The sequence below is a fragment of the Alnus glutinosa genome, chromosome 14, assembly GCF_958979055.1.
Source record: "Alnus glutinosa chromosome 14, dhAlnGlut1.1, whole genome shotgun sequence".
In the NCBI taxonomy this organism is placed as follows: domain Eukaryota; kingdom Viridiplantae; phylum Streptophyta; class Magnoliopsida; order Fagales; family Betulaceae; genus Alnus; species Alnus glutinosa.
In genome coordinates, this window is record NC_084899.1 from 18,472,070 (window position 1) to 18,493,355 (window position 21,286).

The 21,286-nt window shown below is 37.6% G+C and overlaps 1 protein-coding gene across 1 annotated transcript in view; it reads right to left on the minus strand.

The window, feature by feature from the left end:
- Window positions 1-19,924, minus strand: part of LOC133857929 (developmentally-regulated G-protein 3) — a 28,511-nt gene extending 8,587 nt beyond the window's left edge. The window contains exons 1-6 of the mRNA XM_062293319.1: window positions 19,728-19,924; window positions 18,543-18,596; window positions 11,896-12,069; window positions 11,081-11,152; window positions 7,105-7,164; window positions 5,567-5,676 (exon numbers count right to left, since the gene is read on the minus strand). Of these exons, the coding sequence (XP_062149303.1) occupies window positions 5,567-5,676; window positions 7,105-7,164; window positions 11,081-11,152; window positions 11,896-12,069; window positions 18,543-18,596; window positions 19,728-19,769 (512 nt within the window). The 5' untranslated portion in view covers window positions 19,770-19,924. The remainder of the gene's footprint in view (window positions 1-5,566; window positions 5,677-7,104; window positions 7,165-11,080; window positions 11,153-11,895; window positions 12,070-18,542; window positions 18,597-19,727) is intronic.
- Between the last annotated feature and the right edge of the window lie 1,362 nt (window positions 19,925-21,286).

The window sequence follows — 21,286 nt, forward strand, 5'->3', positions numbered from 1 at the left end:
GCCTTTTTTGGTGTCTGTGGAGGGAACAAAATGATAGAAACTTCGAGGACAAAGAAAGGACAATTGAGGAGCTCAGAACTTTCTTTTTTTATTCTTTGTTCTCTTGGACTGCTGCATTCCTACCTCCCTTAGAGATTAGCTTTCATGATTTTCTTGTTCTTTTTTCTTCTCCGCCCAAGTCACTTATCTTGAATACTTCGTGTACTTGTTTGCGTTTTGTATTTTTTAATGATATTTCTCTTACTTAGCAACAAAAAAAAAAAAAAAAACCAAGATGCCTATGTGACACTTTTCATCCACCAATTTTCCGACTTCAAGATGCCTTTTCTAAAAGCAAGTCATCACAACCTTTTGTTATTCCCATACAAACCATCATACCTCAAGCCAACCAAATATTTCAAAGAAGTCATAGAAGTTTTTGAGAAGGGAAACGTCTGTTGGGTAACTTAAGTTGGGGACTGGGCATGACAGGTGAGTTCTGGGAAATAGAAATTGGGCAGAAGCATGACCTATCATGACACTTGTTATGTTGTCAACTCAATCAAGTTTTTGAAACAACTTTGTGATATGGCACTTTCTAGGAAATTTGACAGGAAAAGTCTCATTGATAACCACATCGCTGTCTTCAATTAAAGCCAATTCAGAAGCATGATCAGTCCCATTAAGGAGATTAGAAGACTTTTCACGGTTGAACACTCCTACCTATGCCAGTCTTGAGCATAACAATTTATATTTCCAATGCCATCTGTGCCTCAAGCCATGATCTTTGAGAATGCAAGAAAGAATCTTAATGGCATATGCTTGTACAGTGTCACATGATTTTTTTTACAAAACCCAAGGAAGCCATATACCAGACCACTTTCAACTCTCTTCAAGAGCTAAATGCACGTCCCCAGTACAAAGCAATTCTCGTGTTTTTGCCAATGCATCTTGCACATGCTTATGCTTTGTCAGTTGTTTAGCAGTGTCCCTCATTAAATGAAGACCCTTCTCCATCACTATTTTTTTGGCATCACGGTTTCTCTCAACAGAAACCAAAAAAACAGATTAAGCCACCTGGGCTAAGGAATATCCCCATTTTTACTTGCCAGAGAAACACAACCCCAACCAAGAACATAATCATTTAAGGGCATATTACGATCCTCTAACAGCAACAGAGCGACCCAACTGCTATGCCATTTCACAGATCTTTCTGGTGCCACTAAAGCAGTCATAACAACATGGCCATCTTGATTTCAATGCCCAATTTGCAAATACCCCTGCAGCAAAAGGAACAGCAACATGTTCACCATGCAATTCATCCGAGACTTGGAACGACAGCAGAAGACAAATTGGCTTGCACTAGCCAGTTATCGTGCTTATTTGGTAAGATAAGAATTTTAGGAGTGAGCTTAGATGATTCTATATGACTAGTATCACAATTATATCCAGCACTTAAAAAATCATCTTCAGCATCTTCAATTATGTTAGAGTCATCATTATGTTCAATTATGTTAGAGTCATCATTATCTTCAATTATGTTAAGAGTCATGATTATCAACCTCATCAACATTTCCATACTTATTTGCCTCAACATCCCTTCTAGGATGGGTCTCTGACATAAGTTTGTCTTTTTGCTGGCCATCTTCTAAATCCCTGGATTGAGCTGGAACCATCTATAGAATGCCAGTTCCAGCTATTCAGCAATGGAGGGCCAATTACAGGTTGTGTCGACCAAGTATTTCCATCAGCCTTTCTTGGTCCAAATTTGATCTGCGATTCTCTGACAAAAGCCTCCCAGCTAGTAAAGCAACCTAATTCCTTTGCCTCTTGAAACCAAACCAGACAATGATCTGCAATTCTTTGGTTTGCTTTGAAGATCCATTCAGTAGGGTTTTCCCTCCATCAAAATTGGGTAACTCCAACCTAATGATCTTAGGTTTTCTGTTATTTGGCTCATCCGTAAGGCTAATTTTTCCCATATTCTTTTCTGATTTTCTTCTTGTTGCCTCACTGTTGCCAGTCTGAGAGTTGAAAAAACCTTGTATCCTCTGTCATGATAGGATTGAAGAGGTCTGATACCATTTATAATGGTTTAATTTGTTTTTTTTTATTTTATAAGTAATTGCAATTTTATTAAAAAAACAGCGTAAGGCGCCCCTAATACACACGGAGTATTCAAGAAGCAAAAGCCTTACCGCCGACCCGACAAGAAGAAGCCCACAAAACAACCCAACTTTAAGGCCCCGAGAAACAAACCACAAAAACCCCCAAGGCAAACAACCCTACATCACATGGGCATTGCCTTTCCTACAACTAGAAGAAATTTTAGGGTCGCCATAATTAACAGAGCTTTGCAGATTCAAAAGCTCTTTCTTGCCCTTAGTCTTCTGACGCTTAATCATTTCTTCCGTAATAGCCCTGAACCTCTCGTTATGCTCCTCAGACACATTCCACGCATACTCGACAACCTCTCCCAAAACCCAGCAACCTTCTTCCTAACATCTATCTCCCACTCTGACGTCAACTTCTCATCCATCTCAGCCGAAGTGAAGGAATCTGTATGGGTGGAAGACGTCTCCAGTGCTGGAAGAAGAGAAGAAGTCTCAAAAAGTCCAACTACAAAACCCGAAAACCCAGGGAATACTGAAGGAAGACTTGGCCCGGCTACAGAACCACCCCTGGAAGAAGACAGAACCGAAGAAACCCCAGGAGCAAGCTCCTCTCTAGCCTTCCTCAAGCCCCCAGAGACACCATCGAAGCCCTCTGGTTCAACCCCATTCTTATCCATTCGTACAACACTAACACCCAAAGGTCCAGTCCCTGTATCGTCTTTTTCTGGAACCACCTCCATCGTCTCCAGCAAAAGAGGACACCCAAGCAAACTTGACAACGACATACCCACACCTTCTATGGGTATCCAACGAAGCATCCTCCAAGCCACCAAAAGGACGAACCAAAGGAATCCCAGAAGAAATCTCTGGTGACATCTCCGGCATGATTCTTGACGGACGGGAGGCTAAAAGTTTCGGGAGGAGTCGGGCTAAGCGGAAACTTGAACGTTTACGACCCAGCCCAGTCCCGACAAAACGGTCCAAAATATTCCTTACAGCCCGGCCCAAAGCCAAGTTAGACCCGTTGCCCAGCTTTCTCCACGTGCGACGTTTTGAAAATTCGAATTTCAAATTCGAATGTGAGAGAAGCTTCTTACCCAGAGGACAGATAAGCTGGTCTTTGTCCTACAGTTCAAGCGGAGGTGGTTCCAAAGAGAAGCAGTCCACCGCCGTTCTCAAATCATCCTCTGCATGCCTCACCGACGAGAGAAAATCCAGAACACATGGTTCCACTGACGCAGCGCTCAACCTGGAACGACTACCCCCCACGAAAGGCACCGAACCTAACCGCAACACCTCCACAAAGGAGGGGCCCTTCCAGCAAGGAACCATACCCATCTTTGCCTCTTCTTCCTTCCCCTCATTATTGACCGACACATACAAGGACCCAACTCCGCAGTCCATTTTGGCAGAAAGGAAAACAGCGGCCTTTCTCAGCTCGTCTGAGAATTGGAGCCAACCCCACCCACCACGGCCTTCCAGGATCAAAATGAGCCCTTTCCGGCCACCCAACCCGAATACTATTGCCTCAAGGAAATGGCCAGCACAGTTACTACCTCTCCGAGCAATCAAAATTTTCGACCCTTCCCTGAAGGATTTGATGAACTCTTGGTCTTCCGAGAAACCCAATAGAATCTCCAGCGTCAATGCAAGCCACTTCAAGCACTGAGGATTGATGACGATTTTGCCGAAAAAAACTTTTTCTCTTCTCCCCCACCCTCAGCCTTGACGCCCCATCCAAAACCGAGAAGACAAAAATCTTCGACTCCACGAGAAAACTTTTCTCCATCTCAAGACACCCCCAAAACGCAGAACGGCCGACCCAGAGAACGTTACATAGTCGCCGGCGGAAAGGAGCCCACAAAGAGAAACCACAAGTTGATGCCCCTACACGCAATACAAAGGATACCCAAGAACCAGAAAGACAGAACTCACACCCCGACTTCACAACGAAGAGAAAGGAAGCGAAGAGAGAGGATCTCCTAGCTTGACGCGCTCTCACGCGTCGACGCTAGATTAGGGATTCTAAGATGTATGTTAAAATGTGTTCTAGTTCAATCATGAGTTAGAAGGCAACCAAGATAACACACATAGAGGGGAGTTTCAACCTTTCCCTAATGGTTTAATTTGTTTTGAAAGGTTTTTTTATGTAATTTGAATGATGGATTTTATTGATGTGGTATGTGCTATATAGAATTTTTTTTTTTTTTTTTTTTAATATATAAGTAATGTATATTCAATCAAAGCGCAAAGGGACGCAACCCTAATACACAGGGAGTATACAAGAGTACCCTTAAAATATAGAAAAGGAAGCACATAACTCCAAAAACTCAGAAAAATTAGAGAAATGCACACTATTCCAAGCCACTTTCCATATGTACAGGGATTGTATCATCATCTTCTTTATCTCTAGCAAACCACTCTCACGATCTTCAAAACTCATTGCGTTCCGCTCTCTCCAAAGACACCACATTAAACACAAAGGAGCCAACATCCAGATTTGCAAAGCATGGCGAGTTCCCAATTGTCCCCTCCAACTTCCCAACAAATCACTCACCCTTCAAGGCATAACCCAATCAACACCAAACAGCTTAAGAATCGCACTCCACAATTCTGTTTGATGTATATGAGACGATTTGAAATGGAAATTATAGGAATGGATGGATGAATTAGGTAAAGAAATTGACTGATTCAAGAGTCACTCTCCAAGAAAGAAATAAAGAAGATAAGAAAGAAGAGAAGGTCCTGTATTATTGTGTCATGATAGCTTCTACAATACACTTCTGGAGATTTATACTGAAATCTAACAACTATTGAAATGGGCCTAACTATTCAACTAACTACCGGCATGGGCCTAACCATTCAATTAACCTAATAATGGAAAATGGGCTACAATTACAACATAATGTTCAGCCCAACTACCCAAATCACTAGACCCGTTACAACCTACCACCCACTAAAAGTGGTCCTTTTACATCCTCATTCAATCTATTAGCACTGAAATATCCCTTTCACCCTTAAAAACTTCCAAACCATAATATATGATACTGTTTGGCCACCACATACAAGTGTTGTGGCCAGCACTTTTTCAGATTTCTACTGCCTGGCACAATAAACCCAGAAAAATAGATGTCTGAACCGGAAGGTTTGCATCAACTTGGTTTTAACTCGGTGCCTTGGCAACAAGTTCAGAAGCCAAACAAATCACTTTTGAGGCAAGATAACACCTCAGTCTCAAAAATTGTTATCATTTTCATGTTCCATAAGAATATGAATAACAAAATCTAGAGACATAGTTCATCACAAATAGTTGAATGTAATGGAAAGGATACTATATCCTATAAGTTCATGTCACCGAGTAATTATAGGCCACTTGTTAGACACATGCAGGAAAAATCTAGAAAAACCCATTGCCAGAATAACAAAGAGAGCATCTTTTACAAAGACAGAAGTCTTAACCGTAAACACGTTACCTTATGCCAAATCCCTCAAGCTCTTTCTCTATCAGACGTTTGTGAGTTATAGGCTTTATTGCATCAAGAACAATTAAAATGCAATTGCATGTTCTAGAAGTGCTGATAACCTGCATTTGCAATGACAGATCAATAGAAAATCCAATTAGACAGGCATATGAAGAACACACATGCATCAGAAGCATCTATACCATGTGAACTTCTGTATGCCAAACAGATTGTCCGCCAGATTTAAGCCTTAAATAACATGATTTATATAACAAAACCATCATTTCACAGCATCAAAGGCCCAATGACAATATAGAGATAGAAAAGAATTACTTTGAGGAAGCACACACAACACATAAAAGATATGTTAGCTATCTCTGATATATTTATTTATTTTTTTGATAAGTACTATCTCTGATATATTTATTGAATTGATCTTCACAAAATCATCATCAAAAGACTCATGAACCACTTAGATCAAAATTTCTACCAGCCTGTCGAATATAAATAACCAACATACAGAATTGTTCCAGAAACAATATCTGTAATCTTTTACTTATCAAAAACAATATCTCTAATCTTTCATAACCAGATGTCACAAAATTCAAAGACAAGGTTGGCCATCATGTTCATAGATGATTCTGGCATTCTTGAATCCATTCCACCACCCAGGTCTAAAAGTATGACCCTACACTACATGGACCCAAAAGCAACGGGCAATCAGAAATAAAGAAAAACTGAGCCATGTTTCCCAAGAGAAGCGGCCTTGCATTTAAGGTGCTGGAGGTTAGCATGTGTCCATCTGTCAGATCCGTGTTATCCCCAACTCTTAGGATGCAATGATACAGTAAAGACATGAAACATGTCTGACTTCTATTCTTTCTAGACCTGGTGTTAACTGCACAACTAACTTGAAATAAAAACCAACTTATGACATCCGTAGAAATGACAACAGATAAGGAAAATATGCTGTGACAAACTTTTCATGAACTGTAAGTTAATTCCTTATTTGCATTGTAGGACACAAAGTTCATGTCCACCAGCAAGCACGTCCAATACATAGCTTATAAGTTATAGCCATAACCAAGTTTTTGGGTCTCACAAAAAAGTATCATTCTTTTCATTTGTTCGTTTGAAACACACATATGCCTTCTGGCCTTCTGGCCTTGGTACATCCTATTTTAAAGGCAATTAAGTTCCAAATCTGCTCTTTAAGGCAACCTTCATATGCTAACTACATCTTTCATAGATCAAAATGCCCCAAACCAGACATTGTTAGTGACCACAAGATCAACCCACTTTATAACATGCCACATTGAAAGAAATTCCGGCTGAAATGCCTTGACAAAATGTCTGCATGAGGAAAACTCTGAAACAAAATGAAAGATTGAGTACATAGAATATATAAAATACTTTCCATAGATATATATGTATGTATATTTAGGTAGAAATGGTTATAAAGACCAGCCTATTGTAGTAAAATCACCAACAGAGGCAGAAAAAACCCAACAAATAATAACGGACAACCAAGTTGGATAGAAATGTTTTACCTGCCTCCCTCTACCCTTTCCATCCTTAGCACCCTCAATAATTCCAGGGAGATCCAACAACTGCCAATCAAAGTTCAAAAAAAAAAAAAAAGTGAGAGAGAAAAATCTATCTCAACAAGTAAACAATGACAATACGAGTGTGAGAAGAAAAAAAATCCAATAAAAGTTCACTCCTCAAAGGCATGTTGTGGTATCTTATTGATTTTTTTTTTTTGATAAGTAATAAACGTTTTATTTAAAAGCGTAAGGCGCCCCTGAGTACACCGGAAGTATACAGAGAAGCAACCAAAAGCTAGCCAAAAGAAGAGCCCAAAAGAACCTAAAGGATCCCAAACAAACCCATCAAACAAACCCTACAAACCGAACAGCCCAAGACCACAAAACCCACCAAGGAGAACACAATCCTACGTCAAGGGATCCTATCCTTTCGGCGACTTGAGGGAGTGCTCACATCTCCATAGTTAACGGAGCTTTTCAATTGAATACACAAAACCATCATCACCAAAGGGGCCACAACAGATGATAGTAACCATGCTTACATATGATTTTTTGGAGGGCATTCGAGTCTTAGATCACCTATTGTTGTTATAGCTTCAAAATCCGAACCAACTCCAAAGGAACAAATTCAACACAGTTCTCAAATGGAAATAAATTTTTTCTTTCAATAAAAAAAAAAGTTGCAAGAGAATCACTGAGTGCTAAGCAAACAGCATAGGACTGCAGCTAGTAGATGATGAGAAGTAGTGGCTTCTCCTCTTTGCTTTTGGAGTTCTTGGATCTTAGTAATATTAGAATTTAGATTTCTTTTTTTTTTTCTCTCTCTCTTTTGTTTTCTTTTATCTTTTCTCTTGTATACTCCCTGAATACTGAATACTGTGAAAGCAACCTTCTAGAATTTTCTAACAAGTTTTATTTAGTATAAAAATGCAGGACTTTCTTCTACCACCCTAACCTGTCCCAAACCCCCAATAAAACAGAGAACAATAAAAAAGTAATCTATTTTTTTTTTTTTTTTTTTAATAAGTAATCGAGATATTAAAAAACCTCAAAGGTGCAACCCAGGTATACAAGAGTATACAAGAGATACACCTAGCCGGAACGAGATAAAATCAAGCAAATTGATATAGGCTAAAGTAGTTGTCCTACAATAGTAATTTTTTTTTATTATTTTTTTTATAAGTAACAAAAAACTTTATAGAAAATGCCCAAAACCCAAGCCATATACACAAGGAGCTCCCACAAGCCCAAAACCCAAGAAACAGCAAAAATACCCACAACCCAACCGACCCAAAAGGCCCACAACCCCAAAACCCACAAGACAACAAAACTCAAAACCCAAAACCCTCAAACGCCAACAATCGTGAGCCTTGCCTTTCCCATGCCTAGATGATGCTCCCTTTGCATCATAGTTAATGGAGCATTCCAAATTTAGAAGCTTTCTTCTACCCTTAACCTTTCGGACTTGGATCCTCTCCAGTTGAGTTCAACTAGAGAGGAGCCAGTTAGTTATATGGGAGGGTATTTTGGTAATTTTACATTGTGTGAAATTATCAAAGTACCCTTACTTATAACTAACTGGCTCCTCTCTAGTTGAAACTCAACTGGAGAGGATCCTATTGCTAACCTTCCAAGGGGTATCCTCTATTAAGTCTTCGATCCCCTCATCCCTAAACAAAGCCCAATCTAAAAGGATGGCAGGGGGAAAATCACACAAATGGTACGGAAACTCTCCATCCTCCTCATCCCAAAAATCTCCATCCTCCCCATCGCTAACCACCAACTCCGAAGATCCCCTTTCAACCAGCACAGGCGACGACAAGACCAGACCTGACATACAAAACTAATCAACCGGTAATTTCTGGGGGCAAATCAAGCCTAGCTCAGGCGAACACCTATGAGCCCCAACAGAGACACTCGGGTTGAGGAACCCCCACAGTAGAAGGTATTGAAGAAGAAAGACTATAATTCCACCACCGTCCTTTTGCAATCTTCAAAACTTCTATCATTTATTTCCCTCCATAAACATCATATTAGGCAAGACGGAACAGTATTGCTCGCAGTGTTGTGTCTAATTTTAAGGGAAAGAACCTAGGGAAATGGTAATACAACATAAATTCATCTTCTCAAGACTATTTCTTTCACACTACTGGCATATTCAACCATTAAAGGATTCATCAATCATGAAACCATGATTTTTTAAGGGAGACTAGAATAAACGTCTAACATACTGATATTATCGATATAATCTTTCAAAAGTCACATTTAACATAATAAACTTCATTTCTTTCTTAATTCTCACTCACTCATTAGCATTTCTCATCAAACATACCCTTCAGAATGAGGGTAGCACATAGCACACAGTAGCACTACCTAATTAAAACATAGTGTAACTGATGCGGAAGCATCTAAGCACAAAGAAAAGAAGGTTTTTATCCAGTCCATTAGCTATCTCAAGACCAGTCTTTTATAATAATGCTATGATTTATATTATCACGTTTTAGTAGTTTAAAAACGCATGTGACTAGCATGTGACTTTTAATGAAGTTGGATGGTGAAGATTTATTTATTCTATGAAAGATAAAGGGCTAGGATTCTAGGCTTACTAAAGGCCGTTATAAACAGTCTCTTTTGAGTCATTGTAGACAGCCTTTTTATTCTCTATTACATGAAATTTCAGATCTGAGCTCTTGGACTCTTTGGAGCCTAGAAATTGATCTTTTATTTTCCAACTTCAATCTTATCTTCTTCTCTTTGTTATAGTCTTGATTATTGCTGGAATTTCTTCTTAAACCCTTCGTAAGCATCAATTTGCTAGAAAGGTGGCATCTTTGGCTGGTTCATTTCAGATCTACTTTAGATCTAAGTTCTCCTTGCCACATCAACAACAACATCTAATAAGACAACAAGCCACATTCATGTAAAAATCGTGGTCCTCAAATGCAAATGAAAAAACAAAGTAGGTAGTGATACTAAGAACCGAGAAGAGTTGTCTTTGAATCAAACATTGTTTAAAACAAGCAACATTTTTTTTTGATAGGTAAGAAATCAATTTTTTTTAAAACAAGCAACATTGAAACATTTTTTTTTATGAATAATAATTTATTGAAGAAGAAGAAAAGCTCGCGTACACAAAAAGTATACAAGAGAAGCAACCATCCTATTAGGGTCGAGGATCTAAAAAGTAAACAAAATCTACAAGATTGGAAGAGTCTTAGAAACAAAAGAAATAGCCTAATCGAAAAGGAAGCTCAAGAATGAGGCTTTTAATTGCACACATTAGCAACATTGAAACATAATAGGCAGGGGGAGTATGCATTGTCTTTCGAATAAAGAAAAATACAGCTTTCCAAAACTATCCTCTAATTTAAACTCAAAAAAAAAACAAAGAGTATTGACTTTCCAAATCAAAGAAAGGATAAGTTAAAATAATTAAAATTGTGTACATTGATATTTCAAAGTGGACAATCTTTTGGGACATCTCATAATGGAATAGAGCACCAACAATATGGGACAGGAGGAACAAATCATTTCTAGTTCAATAAGAAAACTGTCTGAATTCTTCTTCTTTTTCTTCATAGGTAATCAAAGAAATAGCATTAAAAAGCGTCAGGCACCCCTTAGTAGACATGGAGTATACAAAAAGGACACCAAAACAAAAAGAAAACAGAAAACAAAGGAAACACTCTCAAAAACCCTAAGACAGAAAAACCCCCAAAAACCCCACCACAGAAACCCAACTGAATTATCTCATGATAAACTAGAAGGTGTAAATTTGAATCTTGATTTGAGTGAGATCTACTCTGTCAAAAGTTTTATTCAAAATTTACAACTATTTACGGAAAAAGAAAAAAGGAAGGGGGAGAAAGAAACTCAATGTCCCCTTAGGCAATACACACAGATGGCAGCTGTTAAAAATATAAAAATCTTTATAGAATAATGCATCATTAATAGAATAATCGGTGAAGGATGATATTACCTGAATTTTAGCTCCTCGATACATGATCACACCTGGGATGCAAGTTAAGGTAGTAAATTCATAGGAAGCAACCTGCAAACCATAAAAAGCCCTCAAATGAACCATGGAAACAACCAACAAGAAGCTTTCATTACAAATAATATTTCACCATTATCCATCATCCCCAAAGCAAAAGGAAACAATGACAAGAATAAACAGATTCAACATTATAAAGGCATGTACACATAGTAATGAGCTAGGAGATCCACCCAAACAGATGTTTACGGTCCATAAGTTGCTTGCTTCCATAACATATACTTGGTGCACAATGGTGATCGTAATTATAAAATTTCAAACAAGAATATTTCACTTGTTGCGTGAGGTGCTTATTTCACCTTAAATTTTCAATATTTCTTTAACCATTCTATTGTCCAATTTAAAATCTATATAATAACCCCAAGGCGAGGGGAGAAGGGGAGATTCGAATTAGTGACATCTGCTTCATGAGATATGGTTCTCAGCCGATTGAGCTCCATCCTAAGCTACACCTACTTTCTGGAATATCAATTTTTTTCTCAACATGTAAGAAATGGAATGTAATTCATAAAGCAATACAAATGATGGAAGCATAAAGTTACATTTACAACAAGAAGTATTCCACCGACAAGGACCAACAACAGACTTTTTTTTCTCTTTTATTTCAAAAGCGATTCCAGTAATCTACTCCGTACTAACAAAGATGCCAATTGGCAATATTTTTTTTGATAAGGCAATATTAGCCTTACCAACTTCATGGATGAAAGAAAATAATTTATGAGTTGGAGAACAACAAATACCTCTGAAAAAGTCCCTGTTAATTTATTTAACAGAGTAGATTTCCCAACTGAAGGGAAGCCCACCAGACCAACTCTTGCATCTCCACTTTTAGTAACGTCAAATCCTTCACCAGCACCACCACCTCCCTTTGTGGGAGGTGCAAGGAGTTCTCTCCGTAGCTTTGCAAGTTTAGCCTAGCAACACATAATCACTAATATATAGATCAGTTCTGTCAAAGAAAGAATTTGACAAACTTAACTAAAAAATGTGAATGCACCATGGAATTGGGTATGTAAATCCACATATGATTAGCTTAAACTACAAATAAACACCATAATTTCCGGTTAAACTACTAACAGGGCATGTCAGTGCAAAGACATTAAAATATTAGAAAAGAGGGCCTGAAATTCAAGACAATATCACTTGGATTAATGTGTCACAAATGAATGTGAAAGAAGTAGTCTACTCTTTCACATGGCAAAGGACGTCTTCATATCCAAAAATAGCCCTATAAAGCATTACATGGCCATGTCAAAGGATAACACAGGACATTACAGTTATTAATGACCTTTAGGACAGGAATATGATAATATTATAATATCAATATATAGTGACTCATCACACAACTAGCTATACACAAACACACACACACATGCACATATATTTATATGCATAGATACATGGATCAATAGATAAATAGATTGGTAAATTATAGACGCAACCGACAGATCTTGAACCACAACCATGCCCTCCAACATTCTTAAAGGAGAAGACATTGCAGCACATATCAAACATTTATTTGGCACAATGTACGCCACAATGATCAGGGAGGTTGAAGAGCCAGTGAAACAAAAATCCAGACAAAGGAGAGATCGGATAATGACATACAAACTACGTAATGGCAACATGCCACCTTAAATGAATATATTCAATACGGCAATTTTTTAGTTTTGCCCTGAAGTAAATAACCATTATGTGCTTTAAAGCCCTTGTAAACTAAAATTATACAAGAGATGCAGCCACCCTAATGGTGTTGAAAATCTAAAAATTTAACAAAAGCTACAAGATTTGAGGAGAATTTTTTTTTTTTTTTTATGAATAATAATTTTATTGAAAGAAAAGGGCAAAGCCCCCGCACACAAAAAGTATATAAGAGAGCCGAACACCCTATAGGCTTCTACAATATATAAAATTTGAGGAAATTTTGTTTTTTTGGTGAATAATAATTTTATTGAAAGAAAAAGGCAAAGCCGAACACCCTATAGGGCCAAGTACAACAACCCAATCCAAAAAGATCTCTGAAAAAATAGGATTTTTGAGAAAGCACATTGGACTACAATCCTCAAAGAGGTGCCGATTTCTTTCTCTCCAAATGTTCTACATTAAGAAAGCAGTAATAACTTCCCAAATTAACTCTTTGGGATGTCCTACCCCTTGGATTTTCCAGCAATGAAGTAGCTCTAGGATGTTATTAGTCATCGCGCAAGATACCCAAAATTAGTTAAGAACAAGTGACAGAGATCACTAGTGCACTTGCAATAGATGAGAAGGTTAATAATATCCTCATTCTTTTTGCATAAGCAACACCAGTTAGCTAGAGAGAACCCCACCTTCTAAGGTTATTGACCATGAGGATTCTACCCTTTGCTGTTGTCGATAAGAAGAAAGCAATGAGAGAAGGGCCTTAATCTCCCAAATACTTATCCCGGGGAATGAACAATGCTCACATGTCTCTAACATGTAATAATAACTCTTCATTGCAAAACTGTGGCTGCTAGCTGGGGTCCACAACATTATCCACTTCCCCTTGATGAGTTTTCGAGGAGTATTATAGATTGAGAAAGGAGTCATGAGATTCCAGTTCCCAATCCTGGACAATCCTAATGAAGCTCAGATTCCAATGGATAAGAGAACTGGAGAGATCCAAATAGTCTGACACTAAGGCCTTTCTCTTTTCTTTTTTTTTATAATGGAAAACTTTTCTAAAAAGTGTAAGGCGCCCCTAGGTACACTGGCAATATACAAAAAAAAAAAAACACCTAAATCGAACGAGAAAAAGAAAAACACGAAAAGTAACAAAAAACCCACAAAACCCCAAGAACCCACAAAACCCAAAACCCACACCCCAACGCTAAAAAACGTGAGTCTTGCCTTTTCCACACCTAGGGGACGCGCTTTCATAATTAATGGAGCATTCTAAGTTCATGAGCTCCCTTCTACCTCTAGAGCAAGCACCCTAAACCTCCCAAGAATGGTCCTATTCAGTGGCTGTTAGGACCAGGAGAGCCACAGCCTTATCCTCATTCCCCTCACACGAAAGCCCCACCACCGGACCAATATCCTTAACACAAAAAAGAGCCCAATCCAAGGGAGTCGTGGGAGGAAAAATACCAGAGGTAGGAAAATTCCCATCCTCCCCATCATCCCTCACAACCAGCGCCAACGACGAAGCCAGACAATCCTCCCCATAATCCATCACTACGCAATCTGCCGGAGAAGACTGATCAGCCAACATATTCAAGGAACAACCCAAACCCAGCTCAAGCAAACAACAACGATCCGCATTAGAGGACCTTGGGTTGAGAAACCCCTGTCGACGAAGAACCCTCACCAAAATGGGTTTCCCGACTGCAACACTTGCGATCTCCAGATCGTGGGCAGCGTCCAACGAAGAATGGGTTGCGACCTTGACTAAAGGCATAGAGGGGTGCGGGTTCAAACCGAAGACCAAAGGCACATCAGGTGAAGCACTGATCACTGACATGGCCTTTTTGTTACGAGCTATAGAATAAAGTTCTAAAACTGAGTACTTAAGACTCTTCTCCGCACCACACGTCATGCCAAAAGCGAATGTGGGAACCGTCCTCGGCCTTGTAGGAGAAAAAATTGGAAAAATACCCCTAACCGTTTCTAATATTCCTCCAAAGACTCATCCTGTAAGGTCCTCAAGCTTCTTCTGAACACCAACCCCCTCTCTGAATCCCATACTTCATAAAAATTAACTGTCTCCATAAAAAAATTTCTTGTTGTCCAAATCTCCATAGCCAATTACTAAGGAGAGCTTTGTTGAACAACGTGAGATTGTCTATTCCCAAACCCCCCTCTAGGGACTAGGGAGCAAATAGTCTTCCAATTCACCATATGCATTTTGGACTCTTCGCTTGAATCATCCCAAAGAAAGTCTCTCAAGGTGCTCCAATCTCCTAGTTATGTTTGCCGGAAATGGGAAGAGAGATAAGTAGTATGTAGATAGACTAGATAATGTACTCTTAATGAGTAAGGAGCCCTCCCTTAGAAAAGTAGATCTTCTTCCAACTAGCCAACCTTTTTCCCATTTTCTCGATTACCCCGTCCAAATGGCTTTTGATTGAAAAGGAGTGCATACATGGAGACCCAAGTATTTCAGAGGAAGAGAAGAGATGCTAACACTGAGAATACCGACCAACTCTTCTTTATGCAGAACCTCCTCTACGGCGACTAACTCAGACTTTCAAAGGTCCTTCAATCTCAAAATGGCCTCAAAACACAAAAGAATGAGACCCCAATTATGATTGATAGCTGGCAGCATCACACATAATAAGTGTATCATCTGTGAACAAAAGATGAGATATTTCCAAAGGGGTAGCATTGAGGATGTCCACTCGAAATCCTAATAAAAAGCCCACAACCATCGCTCTAGAGAGCATCCTACTGAGAGTATCCATGACTATCACGAAGAGAAGGGGTGAGAGAGGGCCCCCTTGGCGAAGACCTCAAGAACTATCAGAAAAGGCATGCAAGCTACCGTTGATCAAAATGGAAAAGCGGGTCGTGGGAATACAAGTAGATATCAAATTCCTCCATTTAGTAACAAACCCACAACGCCTCAAGAGGTAAGGGAGATTGTTAGGGATGGTTCCCTAAACACCAATTAGTTTGTAAGACATTTTGATTTAAATTAAATCAAGTTGTTTATTCACTAATTTATTTAATGAGCATTGGGCATATAAACTATTTACATATATTTCTTTTTATGATTATTAGTTATCAAATACATGTAAAAGTCCATAGATTGCATTAAATATGGTTTGTGGTGAGATAATCACACAAAATATTTGAAACCATAAACCTTGCAATTTATAAATTATTTTTTTTGATAAGTAAGAATTCATTAAAAAGCGCAGAGGGGCGCAACCCTAGTACACAGGAAGTATACAAAAGAGCCCCTAAATAGAGGAAAAAAACGAACAAGAAAGTAAAAAATCAGCGAACAGCATACTACCCGAGCTATGCGCCGACACCCAATGCAATTTATAAATTATTGTTTACAGTCAACAATGGAATTAGGCATTCCATTTGATAAGATTGTAACACATCAATTATCATGATTTATCTTGATCATGTAAAGTAGTGACTTCGGATTGATGTGTTGGTGCAGTTACGATGCACTAAACAGACCATGAAAGTGATTATTCTTTTATTAACACTGTCAAAAGATTAATATACACTCACGACTACTTATTCTAAATCCTCAAAGGATCGTGAACCCAAATGTAAAGTAAAAGTCGCTTTGAAGCATTTAGGAGTGAGACATTTGCTGCGGACAAAATTTTCGGTGCGTTGGGTGATCACATGTAGCATTGTGAAAAGACCATTCTCAAGAAGGAATCCAAATCCTTTAATTAAATCAAAGAGATAAGAAATTTTCCCTTGAGATATATTTAATGGGATTAACTATTCTCAGTTTTTAGCCAGAGCATTTTAGTAAGAGTTACTAAAATAATCGTGTACATGGTGAAATCTCACAAGTACAAAAAATATTTATGTGATTAAATTGGATACTCAAGGATAAGATGTAGTGAATTAAAGTGACAGTCAATTATGACTTTAATTCGACTACAGAATATTTCATGGAGAGATCATATGGGATTAATTGATTAAATTAAAAATATAAACTAGAATGCAATTACAATTGTTTAGTGGAATCAATTGTAATTAACAATAACTTATGACAAGTCATGAGATGACATGTGTCAAGGGCCCTATTGGAGCTAGTTTTATTTTTCCATTTGGGTCCTTCTTCAAGCTGATATAATTTGACGATAATTACAGGCTTCTAATTATTGGTATGGCCTTGTTTTATTTTAAAACATGGGCTAGTGTTGGACACTAGCATAGGGCCTGTTTTGGAGGCACTTGGGCTATGGATAAAGCCCTAGCCATGTTTCTGCAAGGGGAGAGGCTAGGGTTTTATCCCTAGCCCTAACCATCCACTATGGGGATATTTGGAGACTTGGATTATGCTTCCTCTCCAAGCACTTAAGAGCCTATAAATAGAGGAGCCTGTAGGCATTGAATGCACACAATATTGAGTATAACACTAAATAATCTTGAGAGCCCACTCTCATGGTCATTTTCAGTCATTGAAGAAAAGATCCCAAGGCTCTAGAAATCCCAGAGGCAGCCATGTAGTGAGAGAAGCAAGATGGAAAAAGATTTTGTCCAATAGCTAAGGAGTGACCTTTTTCCAAGTAAGATGCCTCTCTAGTCTTAAATTTTTTAAAGTACGATCTTTCATACTATCTTGAAGTTGAGCAATGAGATTATTTCGCTGTGTATATGATGTACAAGATCCCAACAAGGAACTCTCAATTGACATGGTCGTAAGCCTTTTTCAGGTCCAGTTTGTACATAGCACATTAGATATTCAAAAGATTCCAAAACGTTTGGTAGAGATAATGTTTTCAAAATCTGCTTCAACTGTATTTTTTTAAAAAAAAAAACAGAACTGGCTAGATGATGTAAACAATCCCATCCTGATCCCCCCACTTCAAAAGCAAGTTTTAGACCAAGAATGAGTTTCGACACACATACCAAAGAGATCCATAATATGTTGAGTACCAGAGAATCATGTCATACGATAACCTAGACTACGTCCATAAGCAAAGAATCTTGAATAAAAGATTAATCACTATAGTTAATGGTAGGAGTTAGTGTAAACAATTGGATTACAATATGGTATCGTATCAAACAAACTATGCAACCACCAATACCTTCGACCTAGTCATACATCAGGCACATGACAAATATTTAGCCTAGACTTGTGATTTCACTGAGCACATATTTTCGCCACAACAATCATCGTGATTCCATGGATCACTGAGGCATTGGGTTAAGATAGCATAGACAATGTATTAGGTGCTAAAAACTTCTAAGTTATACTTTTTTTTATATAAATAATCAAAATACCATTAAAAGCGCAAAAGGCATAACCTAGGTACATAGAAAGTATACAAGAGAAAAACTTAGCTAGAAAAGACAAAAGATCAAGAAAATCATGAAAACTAAGCAAATTAGGATAGTCAAATGCAGTTGTCCAAAGGTAAAGAGTATTGAAGAAAATAGACTTTATCTCAACCACCGTTCTCCTGCAATCTTCAAAACTTCAATCATTTCTTTTCTTCCAAAGACACCACAATTTTCCTAAGTGATACTAATCATGCCGCACCATTCAATTTTCCATATTTTTTGATAAGTAATATTATCTCATTAAAAAGCGCAAAGGGGAATTTTTCATATTAACAAAGGAAAAAGAAAGACTTGAGATATAAGAAAGAAGTTATAATACAAATATGAATCTTCACAACATTTTCCGATGACAAATATTAAGGGGCAGAAGATTATCTACCTTGAGCAAGCCCAGGTGATGAGCAGTAGCCTTGTTCTTTTGAGTCTTTGCCATCTGCAATGAACAGAAAAGCCATGTGCATGTTTTAGTTAATCAAACAATTGTCACCTTTATACCCTGAACAGCAAAAATGATCATATATTTATTCATCTAATGGCCCAGAATCTGATTAAGAGGATAAATATCATTAAGGACTCATGTCTATATGCAAGGATAGTATAGAGCCAACTGCGCATTTGCTACTTCGTCTCTGTAGCAAGGGAGTTTACAGTCTATGTAATTTTCATTGTTTCAGATCATTCATCGCTGAGTTGGTTGTTCAGTTGTTAGCTTGATGAGAAGGAAGACTCAGGAATCACAATAGTAGTGTGACTTAGAGCCTTTTCACTTGGCTTATTTTGGTTTATTTCATGGGAGAGACATTATCAAAGTTTGAAGGTCTTTGAACTCTCATAAAATAAGTTAAAGCTAGTGTTCTTTCATTCACTTCTAGATTAAAAAAGGGCTTCCGTCTGTTTTATTTCTACTTCTTTCAATTTTCAGTTTGAGGTGTTAGTTTTTCTATTTTACACTTCCCAAGTACTAGCTCCATAAAGTTAATACTTATAAAAACAAAATGATAGAGCACAACTCTCCATCTGCATTTCTGAGAGCATGCAAGTGCAGGGAATTAGAAATGAGATTCATCATTCAAAGAAAAAAGTTCTCACAATTGCTAATTGTTTTGGACATATCAAAACCACAATTCAACTTAGATTGTGGAACTTGACCATTGAGAAACAGGATACAAAACTTGATTTTCTCTTCTTTTCCTTTTACATTTTCTGATTACTACGAGGAATATAGGGAAAATCGGGATAGTAAAGCCATTCAGGTTATCCAATTACATGAAATTTGATTATAAAGAGATCCGAAATCATGCTTTCCGTCATTTTCCCGCCGTTTTCTCAAAAACCAAACGGATTCTGACCGCTGAGGCCAAATTCTACTACAACCACTTGAATGCTAAAAGTCGAAATAAACTGCTTATAGCAAAAACAACGAAATAAATAGATAAATATACACGAAATTTTGTCTATTCTTGTCTAAATTTTCCTCTGATTTCTCAGTAACCAAATAAATTTAGAAGATGGTTCTAGGGTTACACAAAACGTAAGAAGTGCTTGAGGGATAGGAAAAAATTACCTCATCTTCGATGTCTTTGATTTTCTGCATAACCGTCGACATTGTTGAGGCAGAGAAGCCTAGAGTGGTGAGTGTGTATGTATGTGTGTGAGTGTGTCTCCGATCACGATGTACGGACGGTGGCGACTGAGCTGTAACGGTTTGTGAATTGGTTCAGAGGAAGAGAGGGAGGTACTAGAAAAAATAGCGCAGTGGAATTGGCGTAGAGCCAGAAATGGCACAGGCCTTTAGTACGGCAGGCCCGGCCCAAGAGATCCTGGACCATGAGGTCCAATATGCTAGTAAAGGCTGAGCCTATACATAGTCAGATCGAGGACAAGGTTGTACCGATACTATGAGCTTGTTTGATAACGTTTTTTATCATATTTTTTGCTTTGAAAATGTAAAAAATTTGTTTTTTTCAAATTGCAGGTAAAAGAGTATTTTTTTTAAAATGCAAAATTTTAAAGACTAATTTGAGATTTTAAAGGCTAAACTGCAATTTTGCTAAACGTTTAACTGCGTTTTTAAAAATTACTTTTTCAAATCGCACATTTTAAATTGCACTTTTTAAAATCTCAAACTCAAATGAACCCTAAGTCACATTATAACTAAAAAAAAAAATTATCAAACAAATCAATATGTCCTTTGACCCCCCTCCCTAAACAATTTTTTTTTTTACCCTAACAAAATTCTTGGTTGTATACTTGTATATTTGAAAAATAATGATTGTCATGGTTAAGAAAAAAAAAAATATTGGAGGGCTGAGTAGGGAGAGGGATAATCTTAATGTGTAGCTCAACTTTGGGATAAAATAACTTGGCTAAGATTTTTTTTTTTTTTTTTTTTTCATGTTTATCAAGTTCCTCTTGGTTTTTTAGGGTAAAGCATTAACCACTTTAATTAGATGGTTTAAATTTTATCACCTCAACATTTATTATTAGATGAGATTACAATCAATATCTTTAGAAAGTGTTTTTTCCTTCGCAATGAGTGGAATGGGCCCTCCACAAAAGTGTAAAGGAAAAACCATTTCATCCGAAGATTAAATGATCCGTAGCATTACTCATACATGCGATAGCCTTGGATTTGTTTGGCAAAGCATAATCATTTTTTTGTAATAGTATTAAGAATTAATTGATGTAATATAAAGATTTTTTGAATTTTTTGTGAGAAAAAAGCGCAAGCCCAGATTGACAACCGTCTTACCCTTATTTTCCCTTCTCAAAAAAAAAAAAAAAAAAAAAAAAATCAAATCGACATCTTTTCAAAACTATTACCAAGCAACTTTATTAATTTTTCTCTCATAAAAAATTCAAAACTCATTTTGTAAAGGGTATATTAGATTAGTCGGTCTTTGGGTTATAATGGGTCTATCCACATTATAGTTGGTAGGATCTATGGGTTCTGTAGCCCAACCCGATGGTTTTGGTTAGTAGTTAAGGGTCTTTATAAACAAGGCCCAAGAGATGTATTGTGCATTCAAGTTGTAATTTAGTTTACTTTGTAAGAGGAAGTTGAGCACCTCTAATACTTTAGGAGGTCAGGCACTTCAAATGCCTATTTTCCAATATAAAAAT